This window comes from Phoca vitulina, unplaced genomic scaffold (assembly GCF_004348235.1).
Source record: "Phoca vitulina isolate PV1807 unplaced genomic scaffold, GSC_HSeal_1.0 scaffold68, whole genome shotgun sequence".
Taxonomy (NCBI): domain Eukaryota; kingdom Metazoa; phylum Chordata; class Mammalia; order Carnivora; family Phocidae; genus Phoca; species Phoca vitulina.
This window is the reverse complement of record NW_022589771.1, coordinates 6,383,456-6,396,461: the sequence shown is the minus strand read 5'-3', so window position 1 is coordinate 6,396,461 and position 13,006 is coordinate 6,383,456. Positions and strand designations below refer to the sequence as shown.

The following is a 13,006-nucleotide window of genomic DNA, read 5'->3' as shown; positions in this document are numbered from 1 at the left end:
ATGGAGCCGACAGCGGGCGGCGGGGTGGGAGTGGGTCCAGGCGCCCCCCGGGGCTGGAGGATCGGGGGTCGGGATGGAGCCGACCGCGGGCGGCGGAGGTGGGAGGCGGCGTGGGGGCGGGTCGCAGCGCCCCGCGGGGCTGGGGGTCCGGGCGGCGGGGGGGGGGGGGGGGCCAGGAGCCCCGCGGGGGGGGGGGGGGGGGGGGGGGCGGAGCACCGGCGGGGGGCGGGGAGAGTGGGAGCGGGCCCACGCGCCGCCGGGGCTGGGGGATCCGCGGTTGGGCTGGAGCCGGCCGCGGACGGCGGGGTGGAGGGGGTCCAGGCGCCCCGCAGGGCTGAGGGTTTTGGGGACCCGGGTGGAGCGGACCCGGGCGGCGGGGCGGGCGTGGGAGCGGGCACGCGCCCGGCGGGGTGAGGAGGTTGGATCCGAGCAGAGCGTGGGGGCGGCGGGGAGCCGAGCCGCGTCCCCCGGGGCCGGGCTGGGTCGGGTCGGTCCGGCGCTGAGCGCGCTCCCGGTGGCCCGCAGGTGCGGCGCGGAGCCATGGTGATCATGTCCGAGTTGAGCGCGGCGCCCGTGGGCTCTAGCCAGGGCCAACAGAAGCCCCTCCGGGTGGGCTTCTACGACGTCGAGCGGACCCTGGGCAAGGGCAATTTCGCCGTGGTGAAGCTGGCCCGGCATCGAGTCACCAAAACCCAGGTGCGTGGGGCGGCCACCCGGCCCGGCCTGGGGGGACCCATCCTGGGGGCTGCTGGGCGGAATCCCTGTCCTTAAGGTTCCTCATGTAATGTCTCAGCGCTGACAGCTTTTAGTTCCGTGAAGAGAAAATGCTTTATATTATGATTCTGAATAATTCGTACAAATATTAGAGGACGGCAGGGAGGGTAATGACCACATAACCCAGGAGTGCGGTGCTGGGAATCCAGCGGAGCCCTGTAAAGGGAGCCAGCAGAGACTTATGAGACTTAACTTTTATTGTTTTAAGTACTACTGATCGTTACTCTGGTTATTTTTTTCCCCCAACTTTTCGTGACCTTTTAGGGACATAAAGCGTTTTAGAAATTAAGCTGCAAAAAATATAATGTGTAAACAAAAGATTTTTTTAAAACAAAATATCCTTTCTTTTAAACTGTAGGTTGCAATAAAAATAATAGATAAAACTCGATTAGATTCAAGCAATTTGGAGAAAATATATCGTGAGGTTCAGATCATGAAGCTTCTGAATCATCCTCACATCATAAAGCTTTATCAGGTAAGGACTCATGTTTGCCTTTTGCTGTTGCTCCCAGCAAGTGTATTATTTTCAACAATAAGTCTGCAGTTTCTGAATTTTGCCCCTCTTCGGGTATATGTGGCAGTCAGGGAGTTGGTTGTGTAGGGTAAATTGATTTTTGTAAGCTCTTCAGATGTATTTTCAATTATTTTCTTGCTTTTGGATCATAATTGAGATTTGCTTCATCAAAATTTGAGTTAGTATTGTCGTTCCTTGCAGTTTTAGATGCGGAGGGGTCGGTTGTTACATTTAGTTTACTATGAAAACAAACAACCAGATCCATGTATTGCCGCAAGTCAAGCCTTTCGTGTAGAAGGACAGATTTTAGTTAAACGAGACACTTCCGCCTTGGCAGATAATTATTAAACTTTAAAACTGGCAGCTCTTACCAGCTTTTGTAAACTTAGCTTTGCAAAGGCAGCAGTGAGCATTTGTCTTCCCGTTTAGACTCTTCCATCAAAACTGGAGAGGTGAAAATACTTTTGCCATGGTGAGAATAGGGCACTTGTCATTTAATCCACGTTAAGAACATTCCTCACCCTATCCGCCTATTGGTTTGTTTCGTGACTTTATTTTTGTTATCGTGTTGAAACTAAGAAATTATATCTTTGGAATATAAGCGTTTGATTTAATTAGGACGGCGAAGCAGTCTTGTATTCAGCGGCCCGCTTGTGCAGATGAGGGGCAGTCTGCTCGCAGAGGAGGCTCCTTGCCAATGCTCAGTATTCCGTCCAGTTGTGTTGGGTGTAAGTTCCTTCTGGTGATTCCCGTGAAGGCCTGGGCCCCTGAGATGAACGTGGTGCGGCGTGTGTGTCTGGGCAGCTGGCAAGGCGGCCTGGATAGTGTGGTAGGAGAGGGAATTAGGAGCAGCGTCATCGGGCTTGTGTCCGCCTGAACGGCCGTTTACTCAGAGTCATTATGTGCAGAGCTCCTGTCACCATCCACTCTGGCTTGTGCTTTGTTTCTGTGTGTGTCATCTGTAAGTTGTGCGACTTCGATAAGAAGTTTCCTCGTGGTCCCTATCAGTGCCTGAGAAACGTGCCTGGCCTGTTTCCGCAGGAGTGGGCTGAAGCCTGTTTTTGGCTTTGCTGGAGGGACGAGCCAGGGTGCACCCTCCTGGTCTTCCCGTCCCTCTGCGGGCCCGTTGTGTGGAGCAGCCCAGTTAGACGGCACATGGTCCGCGTCCTCGGAGTTCGAGGTCCTTTCTGGGGGTGTTTGGGTGGCTGAGCCTCTCCGAGAGAGGCTTTCATGGGACAGCCGCACCTGTCCTTCCTCGCAGTCCGACCCTGGTGTGTAATTCTCATCCAGCTCGCCCAGGACCCACAACCTTGGGGAGACACTTCCCTCTTGCCTTGAGGATTTCTAAAACTCAAAACATGTTGGCTCTTCGTTCTTTCTCCGTCTTGCTCTTGAATTGAGGAAAGGGATAAACCGTGGTCTTCTTACTCGCGACTCTGCCGCACCCACTGAGGGCCAGGACAGTTAAAACTCTTGCCAACCCACACTGGATTCACTTTCTTGTTAGATTTATGGCTGAAAGCAGTTGTCCTTACAGTGTTTTTTTTTAAGGAACAACTATATTTTGAACCCTAAAGAAGTCTGTTTCTGTAACAATGTATTGTCTCTGTGTGTCCCTCTGAAATATTTTAAAATACAGGGACGTGAGTTGGTTTTCCTTCTTTTCGTACCGCAGATTTTAATTCTGCCTTGTTTCTCAATAAGCTATATTTTAAAGTCTTTTAAAAATTGTTTTCAAAGCAAGATAAAAGTCTCGGTCAGTACATGAACCTGGCGGGTGTATTTGACCTTGGCTGTTGCTATTGACACGGGCCGAGCGGTTCGCTGTACAAAGAGCAGCCTGTCGTAGTTTACCTGTCACCTCCCAGGCTTCTCGCAGAAAGCCCCAGCCGCACTCTCCCGGCATCCCGGTGTCCGGGTCTGAGGCCTCGGGGCGGCGGGGCAGGTGGGTGAGCACTGCCATACGGGCGGGTTCTTGTGCATTTTGGCAGGCGGGCTGGTGAAGAACTCCCCTCTGTTGTTTTAAATTCTTTTCTGAATAGGAACCCGCATATTTGTTCCTTTAATGCAGAGGTGTTTATTTTCTTTTCCTTTTAAAAGATAGTGGATGCACTTATCCTGGGAAAGTTAAAAATTCACTGGGGTTCAAGTGGCTTATTTATACCACTGGTATGTTCCCTTTCTGTGTGGTTAAACGTTAGGTCTTTGTGTTTTTAGGTTATGGAGACAAAGGATATGCTTTACATTGTCACCGAGTTCGCAAAAAATGGAGAAATGTTTGGTAAGCCACACCTCTTTTTCGTACCTGTTGAAAACAGACGGTGGAACTTGTCTGGAATCGCTCCTCCAGCATCTGGGTCCGCCCGTCCTAAATTCTACAGCGTTCTTTGGCTGTGCCCCAGAGGCCGGCCAGCCGGCCTTTGGGCTGTTCGCACTGTAGCTTTGTGTTGTCGCTCCTCAGATTACTTGACCTCCAACGGGCACCTCAGCGAGCATGAAGCCCGCAGGAAGTTCTGGCAGATTCTGTCGGCCGTGGACTACTGCCACAGCCACCACATTGTGCACCGCGACCTCAAGACCGAGAACCTGCTGCTGGACGGCAGCATGGACATCAAGCTGGCAGGCAAGGGGGCCCGGGCCACGCCGGCTCATGGGGCGGGGGTGGGGCGCTTGCCTCCCAGGGCCCCCTTGCCTGCCTGTGCTCACAGCTTTGTAGCCCGGGCCCTGCCGTGTCTATGGTGACCTCACCGTCTGTTTTCTCGTCCCCCAGATTTCGGATTTGGGAATTTCTACAAGGCAGGAGAGCCCCTGTCCACGTGGTGTGGGAGCCCCCCGTACGCAGCCCCAGAAGTCTTTGAGGGGAAGGAGTACGAAGGCCCCCAGCTCGACATCTGGGTAGGAGCCCGCGGCCACCAGTCATCTCGTAAGTGGCTAAGTCGCCCGGGGCGCGGGCGCTGACTCGCGGCGTGTGGTCCTTTGCAGAGCCTTGGCGTCGTGCTGTACGTCCTCGTCTGCGGCTCGCTCCCCTTCGATGGGCCCAACTTGCCGGCTCTGCGGCAGCGGGTGCTGGAGGGCCGCTTCCGTATCCCCTTCTTCATGTCTCAAGGTAGGCGCCTCCAGCCTTCCGCCCCGGCGGCACGAGCTCTTGGGTCACCCGGGATGAGAGTTGTGGAGAGGGAGGAGGAATTTATTTCCTGAAACGCCTGCTTGGCTGTGTCTGAGTGTGCTGTCAGGTCTGCGAATCAGCCCCGTGTTACCGTGGGGTGTTTACGAGCTGCCTGCAAGAGAAACCCAACCCACTGGGTGTTTTCTCCGTGCCCTAGTTATGGGGCAGGCGGTGCCTTGGCCCTGCTGTCCCCAGGAGAGGGCCTGGTCTCGAGTCCACTGGGGATGCTGGCCTGGTCACTGGGGAGTCTAAGTGGCCCTCTGTGTAGGTTAGCAGGACCACGTCCCTCCTGGGGGCCGAGCCCTGGATTGGTGGCTCTCCTTGGCACCAGGCCACTGCTCCTGGTCTCAGCGTTTTCAGGATAGTCACTCGTCTGTTTGCCCTCGGGAAGGGAGTCTCGTTCCCAGCAGGGCTGCGGCGAGCACCAGGCGGGTTGTGGCGGGGACGTGCCCACAGGTGGCCCCCCCTCCGGGCTCAGCGGACCTCTCTCGTCCCCCAGACTGTGAGACACTGATCCGCCGCATGCTGGTGGTGGACCCCACCAAGCGCATCACCATCGCCCAGATCCGGCAGCACAGGTGGATGCAGGCCGAGCCCTCGGTGCCGCGGCAGGCCTGCCCGGCCTTCTCCGCGCTCAGCTACAACTGCAACCTGGGCCACTATGACGAGCAGGTGCTGGGCATCATGCACAGCCTCGGCATCGACCGGCAGAGGACCGTGGAGGTGAGCGCCCACCCCCCACCCCCACCCCCTGCCCCGCGTGCGCTTGGCCGGGCGAGGTGCTCCTTGCGAGGAAAAGCAGGCACCAGCCAGTCGAGTTAAAACGGGAACATGGGCTCATTGAAGGGCCAGCTGTCCACTCCTCTAAGGGATATTCTCGGCCACCCAAGAATAACCCTGGGAACGGTCTTGTCGGGAGCGTCAGCCGCTCGAAGGGAAGTGTCCGAGGTCCCGCCCCCGCGCCCCACGCGGGACCCCGCCTCCCCGCCCCGCTCCCTGTGGCCTCACTCTGACCCCGCTTCTCTCCGCCTCCCTCAGTCCCTGCAGAACAGCAGCTACAACCACTTCGCCGCCATCTATTACCTGCTGGCCGAGCGGCTGAAGGAGTACCGGCACGCTCAGCCCCCCGCGCGGCCCGGCCCGGCCCGGCCGCAGAGGCCCAGGAGCTCAGATCTCAGCGGCTTTGAGGTGGGGGAGCCGTCTCCTTCGCGGGGCTCCGCCTTGGATTGTGTCCCCCACCCCCTGTTAGAAATCCCTTGCTGCGACAGGCCCGGGGCGCGAGACGCTGAGCCCGCTGGTCCCCAGGTCACGTCTCCTGCCCGTTGGGCGTGGGGGGGTCCTGTGTGAGCCACGGACCAGAGGGGGCGCTGGCCACTCTGCTGAGGGTCAGGCACCAGCCCACGGCCGCCTGTTCCTTAACTGTCCCCGGTCTGGCTTCTTGACGCCAGGGTGACCAGTGCGCTGTGGCCTTGGAGAGGAGGGTGCATATGTCCTGAGCCCAGTCAGCAAGCTGTCAGCCCCATAGCAAAGCCAGTGGGGTCTTTCTTGGGATGCTGCTTGTGATTGTCCCAGGGCCACCTCCCTGATGGTGTCTGTCCTCTGCCGGCCCCCAGGTGCCTCAGGAAGGCCTCTCCAGCGACTCTTTCCGATCCTCCCTGCTGTGCCCACAGCCCCAGGCCTTGGGCCAGTGTGTCCTGCAGGCTGACACGGACTGTGACCCCCTCAGCTCGCTCCAGGTGTGTGACCTACGCTGGGCGGCCATCGGGGGAGAGGTTCTCCCAGCCGTGGTGACGTCCCCCGCCCGAGCCCCACAGAGCCCTGGGAGTTACTGGTTTGTGTCTGTCCCCTCAGCCCTTGCTTTTCCCCCTGGACGCCAACTGCAATGGAGTGTTCCGGCATCGCTCCATCTCCCCCAGCGGCCTGCTGGACGCGCCCATCAGTGAGGAGGTCAGGCAGGGCCCGGGCCTGGAGGAGGAGCGGGGGGCCCAGAAGGCCCTGGCCGGCAGCACAGGCCGCAGGCACACGCTCGCCGAGGTCTCCACCTGCTTCTCCCCGTGCGCCCCTCCATGTAAGTGTCCCCGTGGGCCGGGGACGTGGGCCTGGAGTGCGGCCGGGGCGGCGGGCTTATGGTTGAGGCTCTGACCGAGGCGTCTGATTACACGTGTCCAGATTTGTCATTTGTTTGAGCCCCCGAGGCCATGCAGATCATGCCCCGAGATGGCCTGTTGCCCTCCGGTGGCAGAAGTGTGGGGTTTAGCTGCCCCCGGGTGCTGGGAGGGCAGGTCCTCCGTCCAGGCCCCTGTGCGTCCTTGTGGGAGCCCCCCAAGTCAGCCACAGGGGCAGCTGCCCGCTCCTGGAGGCTGGCCACTGTCGCGGCTCCCAGACTCTGGTAGCCTCTGGCCATCATGGACCCCTCCCTACCACGGCTGAGGGTAGGGACGGGGAGGCCAGTACAGCTGTCCGCCCCTGTCCGCAGGCCACATGGGCCACCCATGGGCCGGAGAGAGGCTGCACCAGGCACGGAGAAGGTGTCCCTGCCTCTTCCTCTCCCGGAGCCGTGGCCACTTCTGGTTTCCAGTGAGAACTGTGGGGTGCTGGAGGGCTGCTTCTGGCCTTGGCGAGTGTCAGGGGCCCCCCTCAGGAGTGCATGCTCCTTCCACAGGTATAGTCATCTCTTCCTCCGCCGCGAGCCCTTCAGAAGGCACCAGCTCCGACAGCTGTCTGACCTTCTCAGCGGGCGACGGCCCCGGGGGGCTCAGTGGACGCCTGGCCGCTCAGGGGCTGGTGGGCACCTGCTCCCCTCTCAGACTGGCCTCACCGCTCCTGGGGGCCCAGTCTGCCACCCCAGTGCTGCAGGCTCAGGGGGCCCCAGGAGGGGTCACTCTGCTCCCCATCAGCTTCCAGGAAGGCCGGAGGGCATCAGACACCTCACTCACTCAAGGTGACTTCCCCTTTGGTGCACACTTTCCCCTTTCCCAGAAGATGCTCTGTGCCCCTGGAGGGTATCACTTTGTCCTGGGGCAGAAGGTGTGTCCCCAGTGTCCAGCCAGGCCTGGCCGAGTGGCAGTGCTCCCAGGTTCTAGATGTCCCGGTCTGCTGGGACAAACTCACACAGTCTCCCGGTGGCGGGTCCGAAAAGCCCAGGAGACACTTGGATGCCCAGCAGCTCCTACTCCGGAGGAGGCAGCTCCCGCCTGCCTTCCTGGGCTCCCTCCCTTCTCCCAAGGCACTGCTCATGCCCTCCTTCCCCAAAGGATCCTCTGTCCAGACTCGTACCTGTGCCCCCGGAGGGGGCTGTAGTGAGAAGTGACCGGATGACCAGAGAGTACCCGTAACCCCCGCAGGAAGGCGTGCTGGCCATCTATCCCATCGTGTTTGCACTGGGTCCCTCCTTACGCCTCCCTGAGGTCTGCAAACCCCAGCAAGCCTTGGGACGGAGATCCACTGACCATCCTGCTTGTGCACCCGCCCCCCCAGGGCTGAAAGCCTTCCGGCAGCAGCTGAGGAAGAACGCGAGGACCAAAGGGCTCCTGGGCCTGAACAAGATCAAGGGGCTGGCTCGCCAGGTGTGCCAGCCCTCCTCCAGCCGAGCCTCCAGGGGTGGCCTGAGCTCCTTCCAGTTGCCTGCGCAGAGCCCGGGCCTGCACGGCAGCGGGGTCAGCAGCCGGGAGGGCCGGAGCCTGCTGGAGGAGGTCCTGCACCAGCAGAGGTACGCCCGCTTGGCGCCCGTCCCACTCGCTGCGGGAGGACTCCCAGACAGCTGGGTGTCTTGAGTAACCTTATCCCTTAAGCTCGTCCCCTGTCGGTGTAATCAGCTGAGTGCACCTCCCCCAGCGTGGGGAGGGCTGTGAGGTCGGGCCTCGTTCCCTGTAGATAGTGGCGGAGGCGGGGAGCAGTCAGGTTTCCTCGCTTTGAAGCCCGCCTGTAAGTGGGGGACGGAGGGGGCAGTGAATAAGAATGTCACGTCCGGTTGGCATCTCTGAGCTGCTGCAAAAGCAAGGCGGAGAATGGAAATGTCAGGAATTGCTCAGGGGATTAGTCACGCACAGCACTGCGTGTCGGGAGCGGCTCCAGCCCGTGGCTCGCGGGGTGGTCCTCCGGCCCGTCGGTGGGGAACCCCGGGAGTGCGTGCGCCCGGCCGGGTGGCGGAACTTGCTGGGAGGCGCAGCGGGCAGGGCGGCAGTGACCTGGTCTCCCTGCCCGCCCCTCGCGCCCCTCCAGGTTGCTCCGGCTGCATCACCACCCGGCGGGCCCGCCCAGCTGTCCGCAGGCCCCCCAGCTGCCCCCGGCCCCGCTGGTCCTCGCCCCGTGTGACGGCGCGCTCCTCGTGTCGGGACTGCAGAAGGAGCTGGGGCTGGGGCCCGGCCCGCTGCTGCCACCCCACCTCCTGCAAGCCGGGAGCTCCCCGGTGGCCTCCGCGGCCCAGCTGCTGGACACCCACCTGCACATCAGCCACGCCACAGCCCCCCACCCCGCCGCCACGCTGCCCCCCAGCTTTGTGGGTGTGGGGCTCCCGCAGGCGGACTGTGAGCTGGAGGACCTGGCGGCGGGCCAGCTGGGCACGTTCGTGCTAGTGCAGTGAGCCTCCGCCTCCGCTCGGGCCGCCGGCCCTTCGAAGCAATAATTTCAGAGTATGTGAAGATGTTTCCGGACTTGAAGCCAATAAGTTTCTAGAAGCGAAACAAGCAATACGTTTGGTGTTTTGGCTTTTTAGTTGATTTTTTGTTTTATTTTTTCCTTGCACTGAGCAAATGTAACTCTGAGTAGGGCCTGGAAACTTTCTGAAGAAAAATAATAATTGAGGGGCGTGTCGGGGTGGGTGGACGGGAAGGGGACGGAGGGCGGCAGGGCGAGAGGCGACGGGGCTGGGCTGGACGGCCAGCGCCACTGCGGTCGGTCGGTCGGGGATGGCGGGAGGGGGCCACGGGGGCGGCGGGGGCCGCGGAGGGATTGCCTCGGGAGAAACCATGGCGTGAGCCGCGTGTTCATCGTGTGTGTGCCTGTGTGTGTTCAGTATTCTTTTTTTTTTTTAGTTACAATTCTCCACTTCCCGAAACATTTACACTTCAGAGTGAGAACTGTGAACTTTCTGCTTTACACATCCGTTTTTTTAAAAAGCTCTATTGGCCAGCCCAGGAGAAAGTAATCTACAAATTCCTGGAATTCTCTACCCTGAAATCAGGGCCCCAAGGACGGTTTTTTCCGTATTTTAGATGAGAACTTTGATCAACTGCTTGAGCGTCGGGTTTCCAGGATTCTTCAGAGGAGGCACAGGAAGAAACTGGGGGGGGGGGGGGTGACGGTGAGGCTGGGGCTCCGGCCCGGGGCCCGTGGCCTAGAGCCCCTGCGTGCCTTGGAGGGCCCCAGAGAGGTTTCTTCCTGCTGCTCGTCTTATTTCCGCTGCTAATTAAGTTTTTATGCATTTCATTATCAGGGTCCAAAAAGAACAACCGACTGGGGTGGGGGACGTGCAATACGGCAGGGGTGCGGCCGGCGGGCAGGAGCAGGGGGGACAGTCCCCGCCTGGCCACCCCGCCTGCCCGCGGCCGGCTCCTGATCCGGGGGTAGCCCTGCCTTCTCCAGGCCTCCCGCTTCGTAGGCTTTCGTTCAGGAGAATGACACGAGAGGTCAGATCAGTGTTGTTCAAGCTTTGTTCCTTTTTTAAAGCAGACGTTGTACATGTATATAAATAGGAGACAAATATACACTACTTATTTTTTATATTTTTTACTACACTTTTGTGTTCCTGGTTTGAATTTTCCTCTCTGGTAACGTTACAAAGCGCTAGCACCGGGTCGGCGTGGAGGAGGGAGACGAGGTGCGTCCTCCCCTGGCGGGTGAACGCAGGTGGCCGCTCCGTCCGGCAGCAGCCGCCTCACCCCCCTGCACCCGTCGGTCCCCGACCCTTTCCCGACCCAGGTGCCTTCAGCTCACTTTGGCTCTTACGACCTACAGTATTAACAGGGGAAAGGTGGGCATTTGTAGAAGCCAAAGACTGCCCAGGCTCCTGGCGGGCAGGGAGGCCGCGGGGCGCGCGCCCGGCTCTGTGCGTCTGCCCAGCTTGCTGCTCCCGGTCCCCCCGCCCCTGCCGCCGCCGCTGCTGCCCTGTGGCTGTCGCAAGCCTCGGGGAAGGGACTGTCCTCGTGCCTGGCCGCAGAGAAATCACCAAAGCCTCCCGCTGGCTTGTAGCCGGGGTCTGGGGGCAGGAGGGCAAGCGGGCAGCCAGGGCGCAGGCCTCTGGGTCCGCAGAGGCCGCCCGGCTGGCTCCCACACGAAGGCGGCTGGCTCCCTTGTTCCACTCCTCGCTGTCCTAACGCCACAGATCAAAGGCCTCAGAACCATGACAAGCACTTTACTTTCACGGAGATTTTCTTTCTGGCTGTGAGTCCCGTGTCTCTGTCTCGTGTGCAGGTGCGTGCGACGTGTGTTTGCTAGTTCCCCACAGCGCTGTGGGGCAGGCTGGGCGCCTGGTTATAGGCACTACGTGATCTAAGATGTATATAGTCTGTTTTTTTACCATAACTGATTTAATTATTTTGTTTCTTATGTTAACATGAGAAATGTATGCCAAATGATTAGTGGGTGTATGTTTTTTAATTTAATATTTAAATAAAATATTTGGGGGAAAACCCTGGACCTTTCCCTGTGGTTCATCTCTGTGGGAGTGTCTTCCCCTCCGAGCTGCTTCCTCCAGCCGCACGCAGGGTTCTCGTCTTAAAGAAGGGGGCACGGTGCTGGCTCCCACATCAGCCTGGCCACGGGGAGCCCCCGGGCCCCTGGCAGCAGCCGCAGCACCCCCCCACCCCCAGAGCTGGGACTCACCTGCCCCTGAGCGTCAGGTCAGGGCACGGGAGGAGTGGCCTGGGGCTCAGGGCACCTGGGCCTTGCTGGTTCTCCCTGCCTTCCCGGGGTGGCGGGCGGTGGGCGGCAGGCTCTGCTAATGTAGTTCTCCTCCCCCACCCCCCCAAGAGACAGAAGGGGGATGCTGGCGCCAGGGGCTGGGGAAGGGGAACAGGGAGTTAGTGCTTCGTGGCAACAGAGGTCAGTGTGGGGACGATGGAAAGTTCTGGAGACAGATGGTGGTGAGGCCATGTAATAACAAGAATGGACACCTAACCACAGCTAGGATGGTGACTTTCATGGTACAGGTAAAGTCTAGATTCTCTTGGGGAGAGGCCCGGCATGGACAGTAGTGTCCCCGTGGTGCAACAGTGAGTGAGAGGGCGGGACAGAGGACAGCAGGCTGGGACGGACCCGCAGGGGTCCCGGGAAATGTCAGGGTCTGTCGGCCGGCCTGGGGATGACAGCACGCCTGACCACACTTCAGCAGGTGCTCGCGTGGGAGCAGCTACGACATCCCGCACCGAGCTGAGGCTCTGGGCGGCGGGAGCCGTGAGGGGCCCTGAGGGGGGTGGGGGGCTCAGCCTCGCTGTGCGCCCCCGAGCGGGCTCTGCGGCACCCCGCGCCTGTCCCCAGCCAGGCCGCTGAATGCAGGCTGTGTGGCTTCGGCGGTGGAGGAGACTACCACGTGTAGACCTGGCGTGCGGGGCCCGTGGCTCCCCAGGAGGGGAGACGTGTCAAAGGACCAGCTTGCTCGAGGCTCAGCCACTCGTCTCAAGGGTGTCGTAGAAAATGCTGGCTCAGGTAGCGGTCTTCCTTCACCAGGTGTGTCCACTTCCAGCCGCAAGGGCTCGCGTGTAAACCAGGGTTCCTGGGTCCCCCTGGATCACAAATCGAAGACTCCCCGAGGAGCACAGGGGTGTGAGCCCCCCACAGAAAAACGCACCCCCAGAACAGCAGCTCTGCTGGGGTGCGGTTGACACACAGCACGACGCGGCCTTCCCACGTGTGTGCTTCAGTGAGCTGTGACAGCACCCGGACCTGTGCGGCCGCCACCAAAACCAGCACACCTGTCCCCCGGGAAGCCCCCGGGCCTCGGGGGGCCCTTCCTCTTCCCCGGGCCTGCTCTCTGTCACTGTGGGTTAGTCGTGCATCTTCTGGGGTTTCCTATGAACAGGCCATGCCGCGCGTGCCTCTGTCCGGCTTCTCTCTCTCGCATGGTTGCGTGGCGGCCGGTCCAGGTGCTTCCTGCCCGGCCCCGCTCCCCGGTGTGGATGCTCGAGAGCTTGCGCCACGCCACACACACCTGCTGGGGGCCGTGGGGTCCGCATCTCCAGTTTGGGCTGTTCCACGTGTGGCTGCCGTGAGGAACTGTGCCCAAGTCTGTGTGGACGTGTTTCGTTTCTCCCGGGGAGAGGTGGAAACATGAGGGCCGCGTCATGGACCACGATCGCTACTCACTTTATCAGAAGCTGCTGAACCGGGACCCGAGGGGGCTGCGGCAGCTCGCGGTCCTGCCCGCAGCGTGTGGGCACTCCGGCGGCTCCGCATCCTCCCCCGCACTCGGCGCTCCTGGCACCATTCTAATAGGCGTACAGGGGTATCTTATTATGGCTTTATTTTGCATTTTCCTGATGACTAGTGATGTTTAACGTCTTTCCGTGTGCTTATTGGCCGTTCTGTTTCTCAAGGTTAAGTCTTTGCCAATTTTT

The 13,006-nt window shown here is 60.2% G+C and overlaps 1 protein-coding gene across 1 annotated transcript in view; it reads left to right on the top strand.

Annotated features, from left to right (window-relative positions):
- SIK1 (salt inducible kinase 1) overlaps window positions 1-11,086 on the top strand; it is an 11,913-nt gene extending 827 nt beyond the window's left edge. Inside the window, exons 2-14 of the mRNA XM_032392642.1 lie at window positions 526-696; window positions 1,133-1,249; window positions 3,506-3,569; window positions 3,750-3,911; window positions 4,059-4,183; window positions 4,271-4,394; window positions 4,954-5,177; window positions 5,493-5,642; window positions 6,068-6,190; window positions 6,306-6,522; window positions 7,117-7,395; window positions 7,932-8,163; window positions 8,676-11,086. Of these exons, the coding sequence (XP_032248533.1) occupies window positions 541-696; window positions 1,133-1,249; window positions 3,506-3,569; window positions 3,750-3,911; window positions 4,059-4,183; window positions 4,271-4,394; window positions 4,954-5,177; window positions 5,493-5,642; window positions 6,068-6,190; window positions 6,306-6,522; window positions 7,117-7,395; window positions 7,932-8,163; window positions 8,676-9,036 (2,334 nt within the window). The 5' untranslated portion in view covers window positions 526-540 and the 3' untranslated portion in view covers window positions 9,037-11,086. The remainder of the gene's footprint in view (window positions 1-525; window positions 697-1,132; window positions 1,250-3,505; window positions 3,570-3,749; window positions 3,912-4,058; window positions 4,184-4,270; window positions 4,395-4,953; window positions 5,178-5,492; window positions 5,643-6,067; window positions 6,191-6,305; window positions 6,523-7,116; window positions 7,396-7,931; window positions 8,164-8,675) is intronic.
- The last annotated feature ends 1,920 nt before the right edge of the window (window positions 11,087-13,006 follow it).